Source organism: Balaenoptera acutorostrata, chromosome 17 (genome assembly GCF_949987535.1).
Source record: "Balaenoptera acutorostrata chromosome 17, mBalAcu1.1, whole genome shotgun sequence".
In the NCBI taxonomy this organism is placed as follows: Eukaryota; Metazoa; Chordata; class Mammalia; order Artiodactyla; family Balaenopteridae; genus Balaenoptera; species Balaenoptera acutorostrata.
Genome location: NC_080080.1, coordinates 38240635 through 38266931, shown reverse-complemented (window position 1 = coordinate 38266931; position 26297 = coordinate 38240635). Strand labels below are relative to the sequence as shown.

Sequence of the window (26297 nt, the reverse complement as noted above, 5' to 3'; positions counted from 1 at the left end):
AAAAACTACAGAGATAGTAAAAAGATCAGTGATTGCCAGGTGTCTGAGGAAAGAGAGGGAGGGATGAATAGGTGGAGAAGAGGGGATTTTAGAGCAGTTAAGCTATTCTGCATGAAACTATAAAGGTGGTTACACAACATTATGCATTTGCCAAAATCTATAGAACTGTACAACACAAAGAGTAAATCCTAATGTAAACTATGGACTTTAGTTAATAATAATGTATCACTATTTGTTTATCAATTATAACAAATATACCACACTAACAGAGGATGTTAATAATTAGGGGAAATTGGGGGGTGGAGGGGAGAGAGAGGGAAAAACATGGAAACTCTGTACTTTCTGCTCAACTTTTCTGTAAACCTAAAACTTCTCTAAAAAATGAAGTCTATTAACTACAACAAAACAATGTGGAAGGTAAAACTGTAAAATTTTAGAATTCAACAAATAAGATACATTTATGTTGTTTCAAATATGACCCAGAAAGAGTGTACCTTAACAGAGAATACTGAATCCAATTATATTAAAATTAAGAACTTCTATCATAAAAAAAATTACACAGTGAAATAACAAGCCACAAAATGGGAGAAAATATTTGTACCAATATAAGTGAAACAAAACAAAACAAACAACATCCAGAAGATATAAACAGCTCCTAAAAAGCAATAAGAAAAGACAAATAACTCTAATAGAAAACTAAAAGACTTGAATAAGCACTTCACTGAAGAGGAAATTAGAATGGCCAAAATCTATGAGAACCACATGAAACTATATTCAATCCCATTAGTGGTGAGGGAAATATGATAATGAAATATCATTTGACAGCCACCAGATTGGTGAAAATTCAAAACCTGGCAACAGCAAATTAATGAAGAGTACTGAGCAATGGGAACTCTTAATGTAAACTGGTACACCCACCTTGGAAAATAATCATGCATAATCGAGTAAAGTTGAAGATGCAAATATTCTACTATTCAGCAATTTCTAAACACCTATTGGAAAATACTATAATGAAATTCTTGCACTTGTTCTCTGGGAAACATGTATAAAAATGTTCATAGCAGCACTGTCTGTAATAGCTAAAGATGAGAAATGATTCAAATATTAGTCAATAGAGAATGGATGTATAAAACAGAAAAAAAAAATCATTTAGTGGAATACTATATAGCAGTGAAAATGCATAAACTACAGTTTCATGCATCAAAATGGGATCATGACCCTCAAAAGTATACCCTAGAGCAAAGAATCAAATCACAGAAGCATACACAAAATATTATTCATTTATATAAAGTTCAAATCCAGCAAGACCAAATAATATATTGTCAAATCCAGCAAGACTAAATAATATATTGTTTAAGAATATATACCTTTTTATGGCTAAGTAATATTTCATTGTTTGTGTGTGTGTATATATCATATATATATCATGTGCATATATATATATCATATATATATCATGTGTATATATATATCATATATATATCATGTGTGTCTGGCTATCTATAATCTATCTATCTATCTATCTATCTATCTATCTATCTATCTATCTATCACATCTTCTTTATCCATTTATCTCTTGATGACCACTTAGGCTTCCATATCTTGGCCATTGTAAATAATGCTGTTATAAATACTGGGGTGTATGTATCTTTCCAAACTAATGTCTTCATTTTCTTCAGACATATACCCAGCAGTGAAATTGCTGGATCATATGTTAGTTCTATGTTTACTTTTTTGAGGAACCTCCATACTGTTTTCCACAGTGGCTACTTACATTCCCACCAACAGTGCATACAAAGTGGATGGACCTAGAGGGTATTATACTTAGTGAAATATGTCAGACAGAGAAAGACATGTACTCTATGTTATCAATTATATGTAGAATCGAAAAAATAAAACAAATAAATGTATATAACAAACCAGAAACATTCACAGATATAGAGAATAACCTAGTGATTACCAGTGGGGAGAGGGAAGGAGGAAGGGGCAAGATAGGAGTATGGGATTAAAAGATACAAACTACTATGTATAAAATAAATAAGCAACAAGGATATATTGACAGCACAGGGAAATACATTATTTTGTAATAAATTTAAATGGAGTATAATCTATAAAAACATCAAATCACTATGTTGTACATCTGAAACTAATATTGTAAATCAACTATACTTCAACAAAAGTTTTTTAAAAAAAATCAACAGATATATATAAATGAAAAAAATATATATATATACACCTGGTTGGTAAAACTACAAAGAAGAGAACAGTAATAATTACCACAAAAGCAAGAATAATGGATACTGCTATAGGGACAGGAGGGGAAACAGGGGGCTTCTAAGAAACTGTAATTTATATTGCCTAACCTAGGTGGTGGGTATTTGGGCATGTGTATAACTATTCTTAAAACTATACATATAATGCTTCGTGCAAAAAATTTAAGACTATAAATACAAATATAACAATTATAAAAGGTAAAGGTAGAAACAAATATAAATAAAAGCAACTGTAGAAATATAAATATAATTTATATATGTTGCCTTGGGTCAAATATTTTAAAATGCTACATACCTTGACAAAAAGGAGCATAATTTACAGAAAGGGAGTGTATATATTTTCTCTCTTTATGATAAAAAAATTCCAAATATCCATAGAAAAGTTAAAGTAGTAGTATAATGAACACACCCATATAACTTCTGTTTTGCTTCAACTGAACATTTTACTGTATCTCCTCACTTGCTTTCTACACACACACACACACACACACACACACACACACACACACATTTTCATTTTGAGCCACTGGAATGTATATGCAGAACATCATGGCACATTACATCTAAATACTTCAGCATGCATCTTCTGAGAATAAGGTTGTTTTCCTACATTACCACATGCTACTATTGTGCCCAAGAAAATGAACGTTAAGTCTATAAAATCACCTAATATAGGGACTACATATTTTGTGAAGAACAGAAAACCTGGGAAACATACACAACAATATGCCTAATTGAAAGGTTATCCATAATAAATTCACTAAATATTCTGAGGAAATAAATATTCACTTACTTAAAAAACTCACCAATATTTCCTATGGACTAAGTTTAACTAGGCCAAGATGGGTGGAGCCAAACTCCCAACAACGTATACCGTTATGAAATTTTTATTTTTAAATAAAAAATCACAACATGTGGTTTGACACTAGAATGGAATATTTGAAATTAGAACTGTCCAGGAAAACTCACGCTGTGTGATCACTGTAAACAGACTACAATGAGATCAGGGCGGTTCCATTACAAAGTCGGTTTAAAAGAGACCAGGTAAGGAAGTTGTCATCCTGAGCCAGGTCCAGGAAAAATAAGTGTGAAAATTGAGGACCCCCCCATGTAAGATGAACTAGGCTCCTGGGGCATAACCATACATGTATCACAACCAATTTCCTATATATATAGTGAATAGATTTCATTGCCCCAGTATGTAAAGTCCTGAAAAATCCAATTAAAAATATTTCATTTCAGACTTAAAATTATATCTATGTTTTTAAAGAAATACTCTATATTATCTATTATTATAGTTGGCAAATTCCTAAGTCAAAGGAGATAGTCCATTTAAAATAAGGACTGTTGTGAGAGACAAGGATACTACATAACGATCAAAGGATCAAACCAAGAAGAAGATATAACAATTGTAAATATTTATGCACCCAACATAGGAGCACCTCAATATATAAGACAAATGTTAAGAGACATAAAAAGAGAAATTGACAGTAACACAATAACAGTGGGGGACTTTAACACCCCACTGACATTAATGTACAGATCATCAGACAGAAAATCAACAAAGAAACACAGGCCTTAAAAGACACATTAGACCAGATGGACTTAACTGATACTCATAGAGCATTTCATCCAGAAGCAACAGAGTACCTATTCTTTTCAAGTGCACGTGGAACATTCTCCAGGATAGATCACATGCTGGGCCACAAAGCAAGCCTTTGTAAATTTAAGAAAACTGAAATCACATCAAACATCTTTTCTGCCCACAATGCTATAAGGCTAGAAATCAACTACAGGAAAAAAAACTGCAAAAGACACAAACACATGGAGGCTAAACAATATGCTACTAAACAATCAATGGATCATTGAAGAAATCAAAGAGGAAATCAAAAATACCTAGAGATAAATGAAAATGAAAATACAACAATCCAAAAACTATGGGACACAGCAAAAGCAGTTCTAAAAGGGAAGTTTATAGTGATATAAGCTTACCTCAGGAAACAAGAAAAATCTCAAATAAACAACCTAACCTTATGCCTAAAGCAACTAGAGAAAGAACAAACAAAACCCAAAGTTAGTAGAAGGAAGGAAATCATAAAGATCAGAGCAGAAAGAAATGAAAGAGACTAAAAAAATAGAAAAGATCAATAAACTAAACTGGTTCTTTAAAAAGATAAACAAAATTCATAAACCTTTAGCCAGACTCACCAAGAAAATAAGGGAGAGGGTCTAAATCAATAAAATCAGAAATGATAAAGGAGAAGTTACAAACAACACCACAGAAATACAAAGGACCTTAAGAGACTACTATGAACAACTATGTGCCAATAAATTGGACAACCTAGAAGAAATGGACAAATTCTTAGAAAGGTACGATCTCCCAAGACTGACCCAGGAAGAAATAGAAAATAAGAACAGACCCATTACCAGCACTAAAATTGAATCAGTAATTTAAAAACTCCCAAAAAACCAAAGTCCGGACCAGATGGCTTCACAGGTGAATTCTAGCAAACATTTAGAGAGGAGTTACCACCTATCCTTCTGAAACCCTTCCAAAAAAACTGGCAAGGAAGGACACTTCTGAACTCATTCTATGAGGTCACTGTCACCCTGATACCAAAACCAGACAAAGATACCACATGAAGAAAAGAAAATTACAGGCCAATATCACTGATGCACATAGATGCAAAAATCCTCAACAAAATGTTAGCAAACCAAATCCAACAACACATTAAAAGGATCATACACCATGATCAAGTGGGATTTATTCCAGGGATGCAAGGATTTTTCAAGATTTGCATATCAATCAATGTGATACACCAAATTAACAAATTGAAGAATAAAAACCATATGATCATCTCAACAGATGCAGAAAAAGCTTTTAATAAAATTCAACATCCAGTTATGATTAAAAAAAACTCTTCAGAAACTGGGCATAGAGGGAACATACCTCAACATAATAAAGGCCATATATGACAAACCCATAGCTAATATCATACTCAATGGTGAAAAGCTGAAAGCATTTTCTTCTCTAAGATCAGTAACAAGACAAGGATGTCCACTCTTGTCACTTTTATTCAACATAGTTTCGGAAGTCCTAGCCACGGTAATCAGAGAAGAAAAAGAAATAAAAGGAATCCAAATGGGAAAAGAAGTAAAACTGTTTGCAGATGACATGATGCTATACACAGAAAATCCTGAAGATGTTACCAGAAAAGTACTAGAGCACATCAAAGAATTCAGTAAAGTTGCTGGATCCAAAAAAAAGTTTTTTAATATATTTATTTATTTATTTATTTTTGGCTGTGTTAGGTCTTCGTTGCTGCGTGCTGGCTTTCTCTAGTTGCAGCGAGTGGGGGTTACTCTTCGTTGCAGTGCATGGGCTTCTCATTGCAGTGGCTTCTCTTGTTGCGGAGCACGGGCTCTAGGCACATGGGCTTCAGTAGTTTCAGCACATGGGCTCTAGAGCTCAGGCTCAGTAGTTGTGGCGCATGGGCTTAGTTGCTCCACAGCATGTGGGATCTTCCCAGACCAGGGATCGAACCCATGTCCCCTGCATTGGCAGGCAGATTCTCAACCACTGCGCCAGCTGGGAAGTCCCTGGGTACAAAATTAACCACAGAAATCTGTTGCATTTCTACACACTAACAGCAAAACATCAGAAAGAGAAATTAAGGAAACAACCCCATTTATCATCACATCAAAAAGAATAAAATACCTAGGAATAAATCTACCTAAGGAGGCAGAAGACATGTACTCAAAAAACTATAAGACTCTGATGAAAGAAACTGAAGACAACATAAACAGATGGAAAGATATACTGTGTTCTTGGATTGGAAGAATCAATACTGTTAAAATGACCATACTACTCAAGGCGATCTACAGATTCAGTGCAATCCCTAACAAATTACCAATGGCATTTTTCACAGAACTAGAGCAAAAAATTTTAAAATTTGTATGGAAACACAAAGGACCCTGGACAACCAAAACAATCTTAAGAATGAAGAACAAAGCTGGAAGAATCATGCTCTCTGACTTCGAACTGTATAACAAAGCTACAGTAATCAAAACAGTATGGTACTGGCACAAAAACAGACACATAGATCAATGGAAGAGAATAGAGAGCCCAGAAATAAACCCACACTCCTATGGCCAATTAATCTATGAAAAAGGAGGCAGGAATATACAATGGAGAGAAGACAGTCTCTTCAATAAGTGGTGCTGGGAAAACTGGACAGCTACATGTAAAAGAATGAAATTAGAACATTCTCTAACACCATGTACAAAAACAAAACCAAAATGTATTAAAGACCTAAATGTAAGACTGGATACTATAAAACTCCTAGAGGAAAACACAGGCAGAACTCTCTTTGACATAAATCACAGCGAGATATTTTTTGACCCACCTCCTAGAGATATGGAAATAAAAACAAAAATAAACAAATGGGACCTAATTAAAAGCTTTTGAACACCAAAGGAAACTATAAACAAAACGAAAAGACAACCTACAGACTGGGAGAAAATATTTGCAGATGATGTTACCGACAAGGAATTAATTTCTGAAATATACAAACAGCTCATACAGCTTAATATATAAAAGAAAAAACCAACCCAATCAAAAAATGGGCAGAATACCTAAACAGACATTTCTCCAAAGAAGACATACAGATGGCCAACAGGTACATGAAAAGATGCTCAATATTGCTGTTATTAGAGAAATGCAAATCAAAACTACAATGAGGTATCACCTCACAGCAGTCTGAATGGCCATCACTAAAAAGTCTACAAACAATAAATGCTGGAGAGGATGTGGAGAAGAAGGAACCCTCCTACACTGCTGGTGGGAATGTAAATTGGTGCAGCCACTATGGAAAACAATACGCAGGTTCCTTAGAAAACTAAAAATAGAGTTACCATGTGATACTACAATCCCACTCCTGGGTATATATCCAGAGAAAACTCTAGTTTGAAAAGATACATGCACCCCAATGTTCATAGCAGCACTATCTACAATAGCCAAAGCATGGAAACAACCTAAATGTCCACTGACAGATGAATGGATTAAGATGTGGTATATATATATATATACAGTGTAATATTACTCCACCATAAAAAAGAAGAAAATAATGCCATTTGCAGCAACATGGATGGACCTAAAGATCATCATACTAAGTGAAGTAAGTCAGAGAAAGACAAATATCAAATAATATCACTTATATGTGGAATCTAAAAAAATGATACAAATGAACTTATTTATAAAACAGAAATAGACTCACAGACATAGAAAACAAACTTATGGTTACCAAAGGGTGTAGTAGTGGGGGGAGAGATAAATTAGGAGGTTGGGATTAACATATACACACTACTATACATAAACTAGATGAACAACAAGGATCTACTGTATAGCACAGGGAACTATATTCAGTATCTTATAATAACCTGTAATCAAAAAGAATCTGAAAAAGCATATATACATATATATATATACATATGTATGTATAACTGAATCACTTTGATGTACCCCTGAAACTAATACAACATTGTAAATTAACTATACTTCACTAAAATATATATATGTGTATAGTCATCCTCCTACTGTAATCACCTATCTAGTAGAAAGGTAGAAAAAATAGTTGTGGCTCATATTGTGTGATGCCATTTATATAAAATATCAAGATAGGCAAACCCATAGAGACAGAAAGTAGATTAACGGCTGCCAGGGACAGAGGAGAGGGGGACACTGTGGCAAAATGAGGAGTGACTGCTAATGAGTACAGGGTTTCTTTTTGGGGTGATGAAAATATTCTAAAATTGATTGTGGTGATAGTTGCACAACTGTCTGTATACTACAGAAAAAAAAGAATCCAACCTGTTGTATAGTTCAAATGGGTGAACTGTATGGTATGTAAATTACACCTCAGTAAAACTGCTATAAAATTTTTAAAAAATACTTGTGGCTGATTACATTTTAAATTAGTTAAAAACAAGACATAATTTAAGGAGAAGAGTTTAAGAAAATAAATTTAAAATAAAATTCTAACAATTTAGGACTAAGAATTACTATCAAAATCTGACAGAAAATAATTAAAGCAAAATTATTGATAGACATATTCTAAAAAGCGTTCCCAATAAATATTTGAACTGTATGGTCTTGATCTCTTTTAAGATGAAAAAAAAATAGGAAAGGTCCAGTTAAAAACTAAGGATGTAAACGAAGCAATTGACAAAGGATTAATCTCCAAAATATACAAGCAGCTCATGCAGCTCAATATCAAAAAAACAAACTACCCAATCCAAAAACGGGCAGAAGACCTAAATAGATATTTCTCCAAAGTAGACATACAGATGGCCAACAAACACATGAAAAGATGTTCAACATCACTAATCATTAGAGAAATGCAAATCAAAACTACAATGAGGTATCACCTCACACCGGTGAGAATGGCCATCATCAAAAAATCTACAAACAATAAACGCTGGAGAGGGTGTGGAGAAAAGGGAACCCTTCTGCACTGTTGGTGGGAATGTAAATTGATACAGCCACGATGGAGAACAGTATGGAGGTTCCTTAAAAAACTAAAAACAGAACTACCATATGATCCAGCAATCCCACTACTGGGCATATACCCTGAGAAAATCATAATTCAAAAAGAGACGTGTATTGCAATGTTCACTGCAGCACTATTTACAATAATAGGCAGGACATGGAAGTGACCTAAATGTCCATCAACGATGAATGGATAAAGAAGATGTGGCACATATATACAATGGAATATTACTCAGCCATAAAAAGAAACGAAATTGAGTTATTTGTAGTGAGGTGGATGGACCTAGAGTCTGTCATACAAAGTGAAGTAAGTCAGAAAGAGTAAAACAAATACCGGATGCTAACGCACATATATGGAATCTAGAAAAACAGTACTGATAAACCTAGTGACAGGGCAGGAATAAAGACGCAGATGTAGAGAACGGACTTGAGGACACAGGGTGGGAAGGGGAAGTTGGGACAAAGTGAGAGAGTAGTATTGACATATATACAGTACCAAATGTAAAATGGATGGCTAGTGGGAAGCAGCTGCATAGCACAGGGAGATCAGCTCAATGCTTTGTGATGATCTAGAGGGGTGGGATAGGGAGGGTGGGAGGGAGGGGATATGGGGATATATGTATACATACAGCTGATTCACTTTGTTGTACAGCAGAAACTAACACAACAATGTAAAGCAATTATACTACAATAAAGATATTTTTTTAAAAACTAATGATGTATTCTTACATGCCTTAGAAAATAAGTAAACAAAAGCTCAGGGAAATTGATCTAAAAAATTAAAAAGCTTTCCAAAATTCATCCCATATTTGTCCAATCAAGTCTTTTCCTAATCATCTGCCTTTTTTTTCGTCTAAGAAGTTTGCTTAACGATCTAACCTGTTAGAGATTCAGCATATGATGAAAAGGAACTTCCAGAAAGTAAAATATTCAATAATTATAGGAACAAAATACCTTTTCTTCTCTTCACTTGGATAAAATATGTTTAGACAGGTTAAATGGCAATTTCCTAGGTTGTTCTCTAACATTTTCCTAAGCAGTCTTAAGGTTGGCAAATCAATGTAAATTTTATTTTACTTTTAAATCCTGTAAAAATAACACATGTAATTCATGCTCATAATAATTTCAAATAAAGGTGTGTGTGTATGTGTGTGTGTGTGTGTAAAATGTATATTCATGTAAAAATCTAGATTAGATTCACAGCACTAAAATACTTAGGCTGTTTTATATAAGCTATGTACCCTGTGTTCACTTTGATGACTATTAGGCAGATTATTAATAGGTTATCAATAGTATTTCCAGAACATAAGAAAATATGAATAAGGTTAACATTGAGGTTAGAACAAGTTATTCTTCATATTTTTGAGACTTAACTTGAGATCACATGGCTTAAATATAAATTAATATTTAATGTCTAATTTAAAAATTTTTTCTAGAGTAACATACTAACAATTAAACCTCCTTTTTAGTTTTTAACATTTCATTTATTCAGCAAAAGTATTTTGTGTACCCTCTGTGGGCCTTTTCACCTTCCTTTAGAAACTAACTCAGTCAAGGGATGCACTTGTTCAACATCCCTGTGTTGTGGTCTGCTCTTCCCCTCTTCCTCACAATGAAGAGCATCCTGTTTTATCTATTACATAGCTGTTATGCTTTAGGGTCTAACACAGTCAGCTGGTTTGCCACCCAGTCAAATCAGATACTTGCAAAATTGGAGCAAACAGCATTTCATCCATCCCCAACTGCCAGCAGCTTTCTTCAAGAATTAATTACTTACAAGATGAATTATAAATTTGATATATTTACTCTCATACTGCTGTTTTCTTATTTGTTCAAATATGAATTCTGGCTGTGAAAAACTGGATTTAAATATTTTGTATAAATGATTAGCAGTTCAAAATATCATTGAGAGCATGTATGAATAAGTCTTACAACTAGTTAGAATTTATTAACAGTTTTTAAAAAATCCTGACGTTACAGTAGCTAAAAAAAGAAGGAAAGTCTGTGGGTGCAGGTAGGGAACACGGGGCCCTTTGGCCTGGTAAAGTTTTTCTAATTATTTGCAAAACTGATTAAGAAATTGGAAAGAAAAAAAATAGCACACATAGCTGTCTTCTGACACACACAAAAATAGGACTTCTGTATGTGTGGTGTGCCTCTGGATTAGGTATTAAGTTGAATTTGACTACTAAATAATACTTAATAGCAGCATAAGAAAATGGTACCTTGTGTCCCCAGTAATCCTTTCTTCATTATAGAAATTATGTATTAGAATGATGACTATGGAGAATTCTTTCATTTTGCCAGTTTCTTCTCTGATTTTTTAAATCTTTGTGTATAACCTGGACATCAATAATCACAGAATTCATTTTAAAGGCTAGTGCTTTTCTTTTTTAAACCTTTCTTCTGAAATTATTCTAGGTTACCATTTAATAAAATAACTTAATATTGAGCCCTATAAAATTTCAAAGTAGGGGTCTTGAAAGTAGAGGACTAGAAATAGTAATTAATAGTAATTAAATACTAATTAAAACACAAATAAATGAATAAAGTCTACTGAGACAACTGCTTATTCATATGTGTTGCATGTGAATCACTTCAAATGCAATATCTAATAATTTAATATTTATATATCTCACAACTTTTAAAATATAAGATAGTTAATTTTAAAAATACAAAGTAGCGGGCTTCCCTGGTGGCGCAGTGGTTGAGAATCTGCCTGCTAATGCAGGGCACACGGGTTCGAGCCCTGGTCTGGGAAGATCCCACATGCCGCGGAGCAGCTGGGCCCGTGAGCCACAACTGCTGAGCCTGCGCGTCTGGAGCCTGTGCTCCGCAACAGGAGAGGCCGCGATAGTGAGAGGCCCGCGCACCGCGATGAAGAGTGGCCCCCACTTGCCACAACTGGAGAAAGCCCTCGCACAGAAACGAAGACCCAACACAGCCATAAATAAATAAATAAAAATAATTAAAAAAAAAAATACAAAGTAGCTATTGCATATTTTATACACCTGTGATTATTTTTATTTATTAGAGATGCAAAAAATTAAATGAAATTTTGCTTTATTCTAAAAATAAAAAGAACATAAATATGTACACAATCATGCTTAAGTATTTTAAAATATTTTCCCTTAAAGGAACGCTGATTGATGCTACCGTAAATACACAAGGCCAAATATATGGTTAAGTACATCAATATGAAATTCAGTAAGAGTATGAACTGGTATGTTTCTTGAATGCCTTCTCTTATATTGTTACTGTTTCTTTTCAGAATTCATAATGAATTAAAATAATAGCTTCCTAAAAATGATTCAGGGAAATATATGGATGTATAAATACAATCCACTTTCCCCTGGAAATGTATTATCAATCTGAACACAGAACATAGAAGCTAGAATAGAAAAGTCCAATTGTTTTCAAAGTACTTGCTCTGCTGTTAGAAGCTGGTTTTATCTGATACTTATTTTAAATATTAATATAAAACAGGTTTTCCCTAAATTACAAAATAAAGGTGACTAGAGAGAGATATTCATTTAACTTAGAGAGTATGCATTAAATTGTTACCAACATCTAAACTAATATAGATGATACTGTTTTTAATGTTTTAGTTGTGAAACAGAAACTGGGATGAAAAATTCCACAAGTATATTTTAAAATAGCCTTTAGCTGTTTAAATGCATGTGATTTTTTTTTAACCTTTCAGAATAATAACCATAAATGGAGATGATGGTGTTTGGCCTGAGTTTTCCTAAGCTCCTTTGCATGACTTCTGTTTATTTTCACAGTTAAAAATGTTCCCTGGGGCTTCCCTGGTGGCGCAGTGGTTGAGAATCTGCCTGCTAATGCAGGGGACACGGGTTCGAGCCCTGGTCTGGGAAGATCCCACATGCCGCGGAGCGGCTGGGCCCGTGAGCCACAACTACTGAGCCTGCGCGTCTGGAGCCTGTGCCCCGCAGCGGGGGGGCCGCGATAGTGAGAGGCCCGCGCACCGCGATGAAGAGCGGTCCCCGCACCGCGATGAAGAGTGGCCCCCGCTTGCCGTAACCAGAGAAAGCCCTCGCACGAACCGAAGACCCAACACAGCCAAAAATAAATAAATAAATAAATAAAGTAGCTATAAAAAAAAAAAAAAATGTTCCCTCATATGGAGCCATGGAAATCAGTGATTCCCTATTACTAGAAAAGGGGCTTGAACTGGAGGAACAGTTGCCCATTTCTGAAAAAGAGTTCAGTGATAAAGGGAGGCAAGGTAAAACTATCACCCCAAGAAAACCACACGTACTGTCCACATGAAAGTTGTGACATTAGCAGAGACATTCTACAGCAGTTAGAACCAGATTAAGCCAGAATAGGACCCACCATCTTCAGATGACCAGGTTCAGATGATGAGCTCTGCCTCTTCTGTCCTTCCTCTAGCCTGCTCCTCACCCCCTCCCTCTCACTGCCAATCTCTCCAAGAGCTAGACCCAGGAGAGGAGAAAGCATGTCAACTGTCTTAAACCACTAACGTCAGCGGTCCTTAACCTTTTTGGCACCAGGGACCGGTTTCGTGGAAGACAATTTTTCCATGGACTGGGGCGGGGGTGGGGGGATGGTTTTGGGATGATTCAAGCACATTACATTTACTGTGTATTTTATTTCTATTATTATTACATTGTAATATATAATGAAATAATTATACAACTCACCATAATGCAGAATCAGCAGGAGCCCTGAGCTTGTTTTCACTTGCCACTCACTGATAGGGTTTTGATATGAGTCTGCAAGCAATTGATTATGGTCTCTGTGCAGTCACACCTCTCTGCTAATGATAATCTGTATTTGCAGCCGCTCCCCAGCACTAGCATCACCACCTCAGCTCCACCTCAGATCATCAGGCATCAGATTCTCATAAGGAACGCGCAACCTATATCCCTCGCAGGCGCAGTTCACAGTAGGGTTCACGCTCCTATGAGAATCTAATGTCGCCACTGATCTGACAGGAGGTGGTAATGCGACCGATGGGGAGCAGCTGTAAATACAGATGAAGCTTCACTTGCTCGCCTGCTGCTCACCTCCTGCTGTGTGGCCCAGTTCCTAACAGGCCATGGACCGGTACCAGCTGGGGACCCCTGACTTAGGTAGCCTGCCCTGAGACATAGAGTAGGAACGATCAGGTGAGATTTAAATCATATTTGAGCTTGAAGTTTTGAACTAGTCAGACTTTTACTAACCAAAAGTGACCAGAAACTTGTAGCATCTGTCCAAAGGCATAGTTAAGGAGCAGAAAAGGCAGATTAGAGAATGTATCCATTGTTCAAAGTAGGTTTGGAGAAAAAGCCATTTTAGGTTTATACCCGATGAGTTGTAACTGTTTAAAAAGTGCTTACATTTTAACCTGTAGCAGCAGGAATCATGGTACCAGGATGAATCCTCAAAGAGCTGACAACAAAAAACTTGGTAGCTGAAACTATTCTTTAAGTTCAAGTTTAGGGTGACATACTCCCCAATTAAACAAGTAAAATTTCAGCCAGGGTAAATTCTCAAGGGACAGCTGTTATCTGCCTGCTTAAGCTTGACTCAACTTATATCCATATCTGATGAACTTGTGTTCATCAGAAAATACCTCCTAAAGAGTACAAAGCAAGTCAGATAAAGCCGGTCTCCTCTGCTGACTGCTCACTCTCTGCCCATTTTATATTTGGGATTCCCTAGAAACCCACTTTTGGTAACTTTCTCCCCTTACTTCAAGGCTCTCTCTGGAAGATCTCATGTACTCTAAGCCAAATATTCCCAAATCCATAGCTTCATCCTGTATTTTCAACTACCTAATGTACTTATATGTCCTCCAGATGTTAAAAACTTAATACATCCTCAACAAAATTAGCTCAACCTCCGCACCCAACCTCCGAAACCCCTTCTGTCCTCCTTTTCTGTTCTGTATCTCAAACAATGGCAACATCATCGATCTAATTCTCTAAATCAGAAAACTTTTTCTTCATTCAGCTCCCCTATATACAACTGGTTATCATATCCAGATGATTCTTAAATCTAGGATATTTCTTAAATCTAATCTCTCTTCCCTAATTCCACTATCTTTGTCTTAATCACAAAGGACAGGGAAAATGCTGAGCAGTAAAATTACACATGTAGACAAAACTGCACTTACCACTTTGAACTTAAAGAACTGGTTAGTTAGAAAAACCATCTCAGATGCTGAGATTTTAAACTTAATGCAGCATCCTATCATGAGTCACAGCAAAATGTGGAATAGAACCCAAATGAATGGAAGCCTCAGAGTTTCAGTGTGGAGTCAAGAGAAAAAAAAAGTATAAATGACTATAGACAAGGAAGAAATTCTTACAGGTGAGGGCAACTGATGTAAAAAAACAGAAAGAAGCTCAAAGGTTGACTAAGTTATGGAAAATGCTTTAAAAATGACAACAAAAAGGTGAATTTTTAGCATATCTAAAGAGCTGCTGTTAAATGATGACTACTACACTGGTCAGGGTTGGATAATTTATTAACTTCAGTTATTTAAAGAAAATTTTTCTGGAAGACTATACCTATAATTCTGTAATAAAGGAAAAATGGAAGAGTAGAATTTGCAGATATTAGTTGTAATTCACTGATTTCTGCAAATCAAAGGGGAACTTAATTGTATCTTTTTTCTATTATGCCTTATAAGATATGCTAAGGGAAAGTCTTTCAGTATTCACCGTCAGGGTAAGAATGATTAAATGTTTAAAATCAAAGGCAATTTTCAGGAGTTCTGTACCATCATTAAAGTTCTAATGCGTTAAAGACAGTACATTTCTTTTCATCAAAGATTATAATCATGGGCTTCCCTGGTGGCTCAGTGGTTAAGAATCCGCCTGCCAATGCAGGGGACACGGGTTTGAGCCCTGATCTGGGAAGATCCCACACGCCGCGGAGCAACTAAGCCCATGCGCCACAACTGCTGAGCTTGCGCTCTAGAGCCTGCGAGCCACAGCTACTGAAGCCTGTGCACCTAGAGCCCACGCACCACAACGAAGAGTAGCCCCCACTCACCGCAACCAGAGAAAGCTCCTGCGCAGCAACGAAGACCCAACGCAGCCAAAAAAATAAAATAAGTTAAATAAATTTAAAAAGAGAGATTATAATCATGAAAATGACTATCTGCTTTAGAACTTTCTTCCATAGCAACGATAATCCACAACTGACCACTCATTTCATTTGACTAGTTAGTAATGGCTGGTTATTGGCTTTTTGCATATTTATGTATTTGTAGCCTTGACTATTACATAGCTTAATTACCATTCTCGTATTAAGAGAGAGCTAAAAACTAAATTGAAGGCTTGCGGAATTACAACTTGATACTCTAACTCAGGTTGCTGAGACTTTTATAAGGCACCTTAATAAATAACAGCTTTAATTACATCAGTATACTGCATATCAAATTTAACATGCACCATTACTTAAATCACAAAGAAAAAAAAGTTCCTTTGTTAAAAACCATGTAAATATTTCTTAAAAGTAAATCAATATAATTAAGATATCTCTGTACCAAAATTATTTTATCTGCTACTGTACATTAGTTTGATAACCTCTTTCGCTTATCTCTGTAAGATCTGTCTATATTTCTGGGAAGACGTTTCTGCTATTGATGGACAAAATTATAAAACAAAACTAGTTTGGTTTTGAATCAAGACAGCTAAGGTTTTGATTTTTAAAAAGCTGTTATTTACTGGAATGTCTTCTAATCCGAAGGATCCAACCTAATGGAAGTTTTCTACTTTTAATAAATGAGAGGTAGAATGGAAAAAGGTTCCAAGCTAATATCAGGACAAGAGAGAAAGGTGTATTAGTTTAACCAGGACAACAAATCTAACAGACCCCAAAAGAACTATGTACTTGTAACTGTGAAAGATTTGTATCAGGAAGTATGATGGGATCAGTTATGGAAAGGGCTCTAACACTAAACTACTATGTATATATTCTGAAAACCTGAATTAAGTATGAAAGTACAAACACACTTTCAGACTTAAAGAAATTTCATTTATGACAGTTAAAGTGAAAAAACTCTTCTATTGTCAATACAAACTGATAACTAGTTCAATCAATCCTCACAACTTATTTGAAATCTAATGGTTTATTTAAGAGGTAAATACTGTGGGGCATCAGTCTTAAATTAAAAGGCAATAAGTTATATTGTCCACTCTATAATCCTAAATTCCACTATTGGTTCTTAACATCTCTTTTCACAAAATCACCCAACAGTCTCCACTGCTTACTGACTAAACATTCAAAATGAGGCTATGAACAAAAAGTGCACATAGTCAAAATAACTTCCTCAGACATCAACATTAGCCATAACATATGCTTGGAGTATTAACATCTTTGTTTTAAAATGTAAAGTAGCCAATTTCTCAACACAATCTTCTAGATAAACGACATTTTTAAAAGAATAAATTACCATGAGGAAAGTTTATGCTTTTTAGAACTCTTTTTGGAAGGCCATTTTTCTCTTTGCCATGTGTTTTAAACATCTTAATAAATTCCAACACAGTGACCAGAACCCACACACTGCACCTGTGCTTTCTATCTTAATTAATCCAGTAAGTACAGGCCTGCTCACTTTAATTTGTAAAGAAAATGATGATATAGGGAGTTTTAACTTAAGGCATTAATTACTAAATAAGCAGAATTAGCTTAATGTTTCAGAAGATCTTGCCTAAACACAACCACCAAATAAAATTTCCTGAAATTTTTGAAGCCTTTAACAGCATATTTAGGAATAAGAAAGCAAAATGCTCACTCTACCTTAGGCGGCCAAATGGATTAAATTATACTGAGAAAAAAACAGTGTGGTAGTTTAGAGACACTAAAGTTTTTGTTGCCTTTAACTACTATAGAATCAAATTCAGTGTAGTTGACCGGTGACTATTAACATTTTTTTCCTACTCGTATATAAACACTTATCTTTGAAGAAGGCCACTCTCCTTTCAAAACAAAGGTTATGACGGTCTTAAACGCCTAAGGAGATTGATGGTCAAAATCTTATAAAAATTCTACATGGACCTAGACAATCACATGCTACAACTGTGCACATGCCACACCATCTGTTGGATACAACTGCCAGCACAGATTTCGTGAGCTGGCGAAGGACTGCACTAGTCCAGAATTCTGCAAGTATTTCAAAGTGCAGGGTTCTCATTAATTTTAATTTCCTGTTGGCTCTATAAGGAAAGAGTAGTGAAAGCACAATGTGCCACATACGCTCAAGTTCATGCCACATGTACACCTGTAATCATAAACTCTTATCCAGGGCTATCCACTACAGCATTTGAGATTTTGTGTTTATTTCTTCTTTACCCTAGAAGAAATAAACCTGAAATATCTACAGTTATCTTTTCATACTTTGTTAATACTCTTCCAAACATCTGGAAATACTTGACAATAATCATTTAATTAACGCAAAACTAATCGATGACAATATGCTTAAGTACTTCACTCAGCTGAAGTGGCTTCCTCAGTCCATACAACTAGGGCCTGAAGAGAACAAGAAGTTCTTTGACTAAGGAGTGCGCCACAAAAGAAACCTGGAGCCAGCCTCTCTTTAAAGAGCAAAAGCTCTCTCAGCATTTAAGTAGAGAAAGCAGGTGGTAGCATACTGCTACACTGGTGAAAACTGGCAGAGGCTCTTGGCTTAAGTTTTTACCTCCAGGCTTCCTACAGGGCCTGTGTTCCTGAGGGCTTTCCAAAGGCTTGGCTTCACTACAAGCCTTTGCGTGGGCTCCTGTACTCCACCACTAGTATGCTCCACAGCCACTGGCTGCTCTAGCAGGGTGAAAAGATCCTAAGAAAGATTCTTAAAATGCCCCTAAGGCTCCAGCAGCAGGTTTGGTACCTTCTCCAGGTTCACTGCTTTCTGCATTTTACAGCAGTGAGGTTTTTTGGGTTTTATGGGTTTTTCCCTATCACCATACTGATTTTCCAATCCAGAGTCAGAGGCAGAGTTGTAAAAAAAACTCAGGGAAGTTCAAGGCACATGTGTACTTGAAGGAGAGGACTTTTTTTCCCCTTCTGCTACAATTATTGAGACTGTTTCTCCAAGTGCTGCCCTGGAGGATTTTTGTGTCCCTTAGCTCAAAGGAACAACACAAACTGAATATTTAAGAATCATAGAAATCCTTACCTTACAATTCAGTTTGAGTCAAAGACAAAAAAATAACTGATTTACCTAATTCCTCTTATACTAGCAATTATTGTCAATCCAATTTCTTTTTTTAAAATTTGGAACCAATATGGTGGGTTAACAGATGGCTTTTAAAGTTTTTGTTCTTATTCCAAAATCTTTACATTACCCCAAATATATCTACTTATGTATGAATGATAGTGTAATTTCTGCAAAACATGATCTACATGCTCTCCATTTAACACTAAACAATCTGGATGCTAAGGCTGTTTGGAAATAATTCTAACAAAAACTGAAACATTAGACTAGTGCTATAATAAACAGATTTGCCTTTTATATTTGTTTTAGAAATCTTCACAGCCACACCCTAAACAGAACTTTTTTAGTAGAGTTAAAATAATTGGTTCAGTTAGCCTAAATATATTTTATCCTATCTTTATGCTACCCTCAAGTTGGTGAAATCACAAATTATTTCTCTTATCATCTCCTTACATCCAAGAACATAACAGGAAACAACCAATTCACAGAAAATCTAAAAGACATATGCTAAGGAAAATACACCAATTAAGTTGCATACAGGCTTTAAGATAAAGAATGCTTCCTACTCCGCACATCTGCCTAGCAGGTGTCTCTCTGAATAAGTTTTGTCCTTAAGAATCTGCTCTGAATACTGCAAAAGACAACGAAGTATTCACTTTCATTTTTCTTTTTTGAAACCTCTTTTTCTCACGGCAGAAAGAGAAGCCTTCTATGTCCTAGAAACATGGTCAAAATGACTTTGGGTAGTTTTAAGCAATTTCTATTGAATAGACATAGGAATCACATAAAATCTAGTTCTTTTGGAAGGTATCCTTGAGATACACCATAAAGAGGGGAGATAAACACATAAACCTTAGCACGCTTTACACTTTGATGAGTCACATTTTTAGCATTCTATATCTAATGTATGATGGAATGAGTAAGACCAGATTGCCCTTATCAATACCAGCTGGTGTCTTAAGTGGAAACCTCTTTGCTTTCAGTCCATTTCCTTACTTTGTAAGCAAAGTACTCCATCAAACCCTTTACACTTTGTCCTACCTCTGCTTCCTCTTTTCCTACTCTCTTCTAGCCTCTCTTACACACTTTTCTTTTCCTTTTTCTTTCTTTTCTTTTTTTTTTTTAAAACACACTCACTACTACTCTTAGCAAATTCTTTGTTCATCTCCTGGCAATCCTTCCTTTATTCATCCCTTATTTATTCCCATTTGCATTCCCTCAGTAGCTATTGCAAACATTTTTCACTTTCCTCAAGGTGATGAGAGGGCTGAGCAGTTGACAGGTGTAGTAAATGTTGGGGAAGAAAGAACTCCTGCTCTAGTCATTCCTCCCCCTCTACTTTCCCTTTTTAAGGCTACATGCTCTGTATAAGTCAGAAAAGAAATAAGTCTGCAAAAATTAAATCCGGTCCTATGATCTCTTGGAGCCTCTTTCCAGCTGTGAGGGCATTTTCCTTCTTCTTCTTTTTTTTTTTTCTTAAATTTCACCTTCTATTATTTAGCTCATCTTAACCAATATAGTACTCTTTAATCCAATAAGTCAGCTATTTCTGTTGATTAACAACCTTTCTAGTGTCTCCTACATCTATCCCTGTTTGTGTTGTTTGGTTCTTTTCCATTTTATTACCCTATTGTTTCAAGTCTGTTTCACATACCTGATTTTCCCCTACCTCTAGTCTTTTTCTGTCAATCAATCCTGCATGCTACCATCAAGATTAATATACTTAAAACACTTTTCATCATGTCATTTTCCAACCTAAAAACCTTCAGTGGCTTTCCACTGTCTAGGAAATAAAATTTCAGACTTTGCAGTCTTACATTCAAGGCTTCCACCATCTGACCCAAACCTAGCTTTCCATTTTATCTCCCGTATTATTTCAAATGAACTTGAAGGTCTCCACTTCATTGCCACCCGATATATCTTGTCCTTTCCTACCTCTAAGCTTTTTATTACGCACATCATTCTCTGTACTGCCTACCTTCCCTTCTACTATCCATCTTCCAATGTTTAGACAAAGTCCGCCTCTACTATATAATTTCATAAACTGCTCCAACCTTTACTGAGTCCTCCTCTTATACAAAACGGCATGATATCTGAATTATTGCTCTGGATTACAATTTAACACTTTACTAACATATTTTCTCAACTTAATAAATGTACATACATATGTGTATATAAACATATATATGTATATACATATATTTTTTAACCCATAGTGCCTAGCACAATCCAAAGCAGAAAACAGAACATTTGTTAAACTAGTTTAAGGTTTTCTAACAAATTTTGGAATTTCCAGATAGAAGGACTACAGCATCTACAATGGGCTGAAATTATTACCAGAAGTTTACTGATAAGAGCTGGCCACTAGAAACACTGATGCTCCCATTCACAAAACTAGAATGAGCTGAGAAGGGACAGTAGAAGGCTGCATGTCACAAGTTGTGTGTGTGTGAATATTCTAAAAGTAGGGTACTGGAATGGCCCCAATCAAAATCACTAATGACCTCCGATTTCCTAAATTCATTATTTTAAGTTCTGTTGAATTTTAATACGGACAACTTCTAGTAGATTATTTGCAAAGATGACCACAATAATTCCATTCATTCCACAGGACCCTCTGCAATATGACTTTGCTAGTCTTTTCATCATGAGGTGAAATCTATTTCCATATCCTTTGAATCCGGATTGGCCTTGTGATATATTTTGACTAAGAATATGGCAGAAGTGACACTATGTGAATCCTTTTTTTTCCTCTCTTACTTTTTTTTTATACATAACTTGAAATCCACCGTTTTAACCATTTTTAAGCGTAGAGTTCAGTGGCATTAAGTACATCCACAATCCATCCCCGGGACTTTTTTCATCTTCTAAAACTGAAGTTCTGTACTCAAAAAACAATAACTCCCTATTTCCCCCTCCTCCAGCACTTGGTAACTACCATTCTGTTTTCTGTTTCTATGCATTTGACTACTCTAGGTACCGCATATAAGTGGAATCACACAGTATTTCTTCTTTTGTGACTGGCTATTTTACTTAGCTTATTGTCTTCAAGGCTCACCATATTACGGCTTGTGTCAAAATTTCCTTCCTTTTTAGGCTGAAAAATATTTCACTGTATGCATATATCACATTTTGTTTATTCACCCATCAGTGGACACCTGGGTTGCTTCCGCCTTTTGGCAATTGTGAATAACGTTGCTATGAACACGGATGTACAAATATCTGTTCAAGCCTCTGCTGTCACTCATTTCTTTTGGGTATATACCCAGAAATGGAACTGCTGGATCACATGGTAATCTATGTTCAGTTTTTTTGAGGAATGCCATACTGTTTTCCATAGAGGTACCATTTTACATTTCCACCTGCAGCGCCCAAGGAAGGGTTCCAATTTCTCCACATCCTCACCAACACTTGTTATTTTGTGTGTGTGTGTATGTGTGTGTGTATATAATGGGTGTGAAATAGTATCTCATAGTTTTGATCTGTGTTTCCCTAATGATTAGTGATATTAAACATCTTTTCATTTGTTTATTGGTCATTTATATATCTTCTTTGGAGAAATATTTATTGGAGTACTTTGACCATTTTTAAATTGGGTTGCTTAGTCTTTTGTTGTTGAGTTCTTTATATATCCTAGATATTAACCCCTTATCAGATATATGATTTACATGTTTTCTTCCATTCTGTGGGTTGACTTTTCTTTGCTGACAGGGTACTTTGATGCACAAAAATTTTAATTTTTATATAGTCCAATTTATCTATTTTTTCTTTTGTTGCCTGTGCTTTTGGTGTCATATCTAAGAAATCACTGCCAAATCCAATGTCACGCAGCTTTTCCCCTATGTTTTTTCGACGAGTCTTATACAGTTCGTATGTTTATTTAGATCCTTGATTCATTTTGAGTTAACTTTTGTATTTTTGTATATGGTGTAAGGTAAAGGCCCAACTTCATGCATGTGGCTATCCAGTTTTCCCAGCATCATTTGTTGACAAGACTATCCTTTCCTCATTGAATGGTCTTAGTACCCTTGCTGAAAATCTCTGACTATATACGTGATGGTTTATTTCTGGGCTTTCTATTCTACTCCATCTGTCTGTATGTCTGTCTGTTTTGATTACTGTAGCTTTGTAGCAGTTTTGAAATCAGGAAGTATGAGACCTCCAACTTTGTTTCTCTTTTTCAAGGTTGTTTTGACTATTCAAGTCCCTTGAAATTCCAAATGAATTCTAGATGGATTTTTCTATTTCTACAAAAAATGTCATTGGGATTTTAATAGAAATTACACTGAATCTGTAGGTTGCTTTGGACAATATTGACATCTTAACCATATTGTCTTCCAATCCATGAACATGAGATGTCATTCCATGTATTGCTGTCTTCTATATTTACTTTCAGCAGTGTTGTGTAGTTTTCAATGTACAAGTCTTTCACCTCCTTGGTTAAGATTATTCCTAAGTACTCATTCTTTTTGATGGTATTGTAAATGGATTCTAAAGTTAGGACTCAAGAGGCCTTACAATTTCTTCTATCACCTTCTTGGAAGGCTGCTACCACAAAATAAAACCTCCAGGCTTGCCTGACAGGGTCATATGGCCTAGCCAACTGTCAGCACAACTGCCAGACACATGAGTGATTTTAGAGACATTATTCAGCCCCATTCAAGCTGCTAGATGATTACAGCCACTTGAGAGACTCCAGGTGAGACTAGCAGAAGAACCACTCAGCTGAACCTAGTCAAACTGCTTACCCACAAAACTGTAAGCAAATGAAATAGTTATTTTAAGTTCTAAATTTCGGGGGTGGTAGCAAAGACTAACTGAAACAGAAATAAATCATTTTATTTGCTATTTATTAACTATGATAATTTATTCATTACTTTGTAGCTCATTTCAAACTGTTTTCCAGAGGCTGTTAAGATTTATTCCAACTGAGTTAAGACAGAGTTCTTTGATTCATCAAAGATTCATCATGTTTATGAATGATTTTAAGCTTAAAGTCAGCATTCTAAATAATTTACATATTTTTTAAAAGGAGGTAGCATAAAATGAAATCTTACTAGAACTATAGAAATACAGATTTTATTTTTCTAATTTATAACCTCAAAACTGAAAAAACAGTAAGGAGATATTACGATTAATGTTTTCAGACTAACCTGTGTCACTGCTAATATTTGCTAGCACTTAGTACTAAATTTATTGAGGACAGATTTTGAAACTTTATTATCTGATTATTAAAAAACTTAAATAATCACAATATTTAGGAGAAAAGTATTTAACATTAGAAATATTTATAATCCCAAAGCATTTAGAGGCATGGTGAATAGGCAAAACTGCTTGATAGTACTTAAAATTTTTGAAGATATAGATATATCTAAAATTTTATTTACTTATAACATAAATATACTTATTAACAAATACAGCTGTAGTTATTTTACATGAAAATCTTACAGAACAATATGCAAAAGTAAATGCTATTTATAATACATGCTAAAGCAAAAATTTACCTCAAAAATTTCTAGATTAAAGAACTCATTTTAAAAATTTACTCTCTCAAGTTGTGGAAAGGAGCAGGACAGAAGAAATATGGAGAAAATGTAATAAGAGGTGAGAAGGCACAGTTTTAGGGACTTCTCTGATGGTCCAGTGGTTAAGAATCCGCCTTCCAACGCAGGGGGCGAGGGTTCAATCCCTGGTCAGGGAACTAAGATCCCACACGCCACCGCGCAACTAAGCCCGCGCACAGCAACTACTGAGCCCACGTGCTCTGGAGCCCATGTACCACAACTAGAGAGACCACATGCTTCAACTACTGAGCCCGTGAGCTCTGGAGTCCACGTGCCACAACTAGAGAGAAGCCCGCACGCCACAACAAAGAGCCTGCGTGCCACAACGAAAGACCCTGCATGCCACAACTAAGACCCAATGCAGCCAAATAATAAAATTAAATTAAAAACAAAAAAGTTGATTAAAAAAAAAAGGCACAGTTTTATACTGAAGTTTATATGCCTAACTAGACATAGGACTATTATTTCTGACAAACCAAGTGGAGTTAACACTATTTGACTTAACTTTCATAGTTGAGGCAAATTTCTCAAAGTCGATGTCATAAATACCTTTGCATCATTTGTTTAGGAAACTGAATTTACTGTCAGAAATATCTCATATTTGCATTATTAAAAACATCTTTTAACACAGTTGTCGTTTTAAAGAGTCCTAAATATTTCTCTAAATTTGGGCTATAATTTATTTAACCATAAGCAATTATTTACATTTCTCTGCAACTACATTTCTACAAGCAAACTACAATTTCACCATTCCCCTACCCATATATAGCAATATATTGAATATTAATATACAGTCTATAATTTTAATCATACACACACACACACACACACACACACACACACACACAGCCTATGTTTCTCAATGTGATGACAAAATAGAGTAGGAAAAAACATATATGGAAGAATTAAAATGTACTTACAAAGTCAAAGTCTCCATCTTGAGGAACTTTCCAGTTATCAGGAAAAACATTTTTGGACATCGGGAAGGGTTCATGCATATTCTGATTACAGTTTTCATGACTCTTATTCTTGAAGTCCTGTTTATCAAAGTAATCCATGAAAGATGGTCTTTGTACTTGTGGTGAAGTTGCATTTCCTTAGGTAAACAAAGAACATAAGGAGGGTGTAAGTTTTTACATTTACTTAAAGAACTATGATTTTTACTGAAGTATGATTTTTTTATTAATCAATATAATAAGTTTTCACTGGTCAGATTCAAGACTAACATAGTCAATTTAATGAAGAACAAAGTAAAATAAAATAACAATGAAAAAACAAAAATATCCCGGTCAAATAAAAATTCACCTAATGATTAGGCAGAGATATATAATATTCTTAGACTGTAGAAACATTTCAGAATTTTGGCAGACTCTTAATCATAATTTTATTAAAAATCATTTCAAATATATTTGAAATTTGTCACATGTTAAAAGTAAACATTTTAAACCTCGGCGTTTTGGTTTTTTATTTTAACATTTAAGCCTACACTGTTATTGTCATTGTGCACCACTATCAGCTGTAAGAAGTTATAAGAACTTAACCAGTTTTCTCCTGTGTCTCTTTGACTACTTCCTCATAGTCTTTCTAGCTCATTCTACCTCCTCCTGGACTCCCATGACTTCACCCTGTCATGTTTTTATCTGTGATCCCTAATTCTATTTCTCCAGCCCAGACCTTGCCCCTAGGTTCTATATCTGACTTTCCCATTGCTAACT

At 35.3% G+C, this 26297-nt stretch overlaps 1 protein-coding gene across 3 annotated transcripts in view; it reads right to left on the bottom strand.

The window, feature by feature from the left end:
- STK3 (serine/threonine kinase 3) overlaps nucleotides 1-26297 on the bottom strand; it is a 301708-nt gene that overhangs the window by 49085 nt on the left and 226326 nt on the right. For 2 of the 3 annotated variants that reach the window (XM_057532261.1, XM_057532262.1), the window contains one exon: nucleotides 25503-25678. In XM_057532261.1, coding sequence (XP_057388244.1) covers nucleotides 25503-25678 — 176 coding nt within the window. Of the gene's footprint in view, nucleotides 1-15852; nucleotides 15871-25502; nucleotides 25679-26297 lie in introns of all 3 variants that reach the window. The other variant, XM_057532260.1, reaches the window with a different exon arrangement.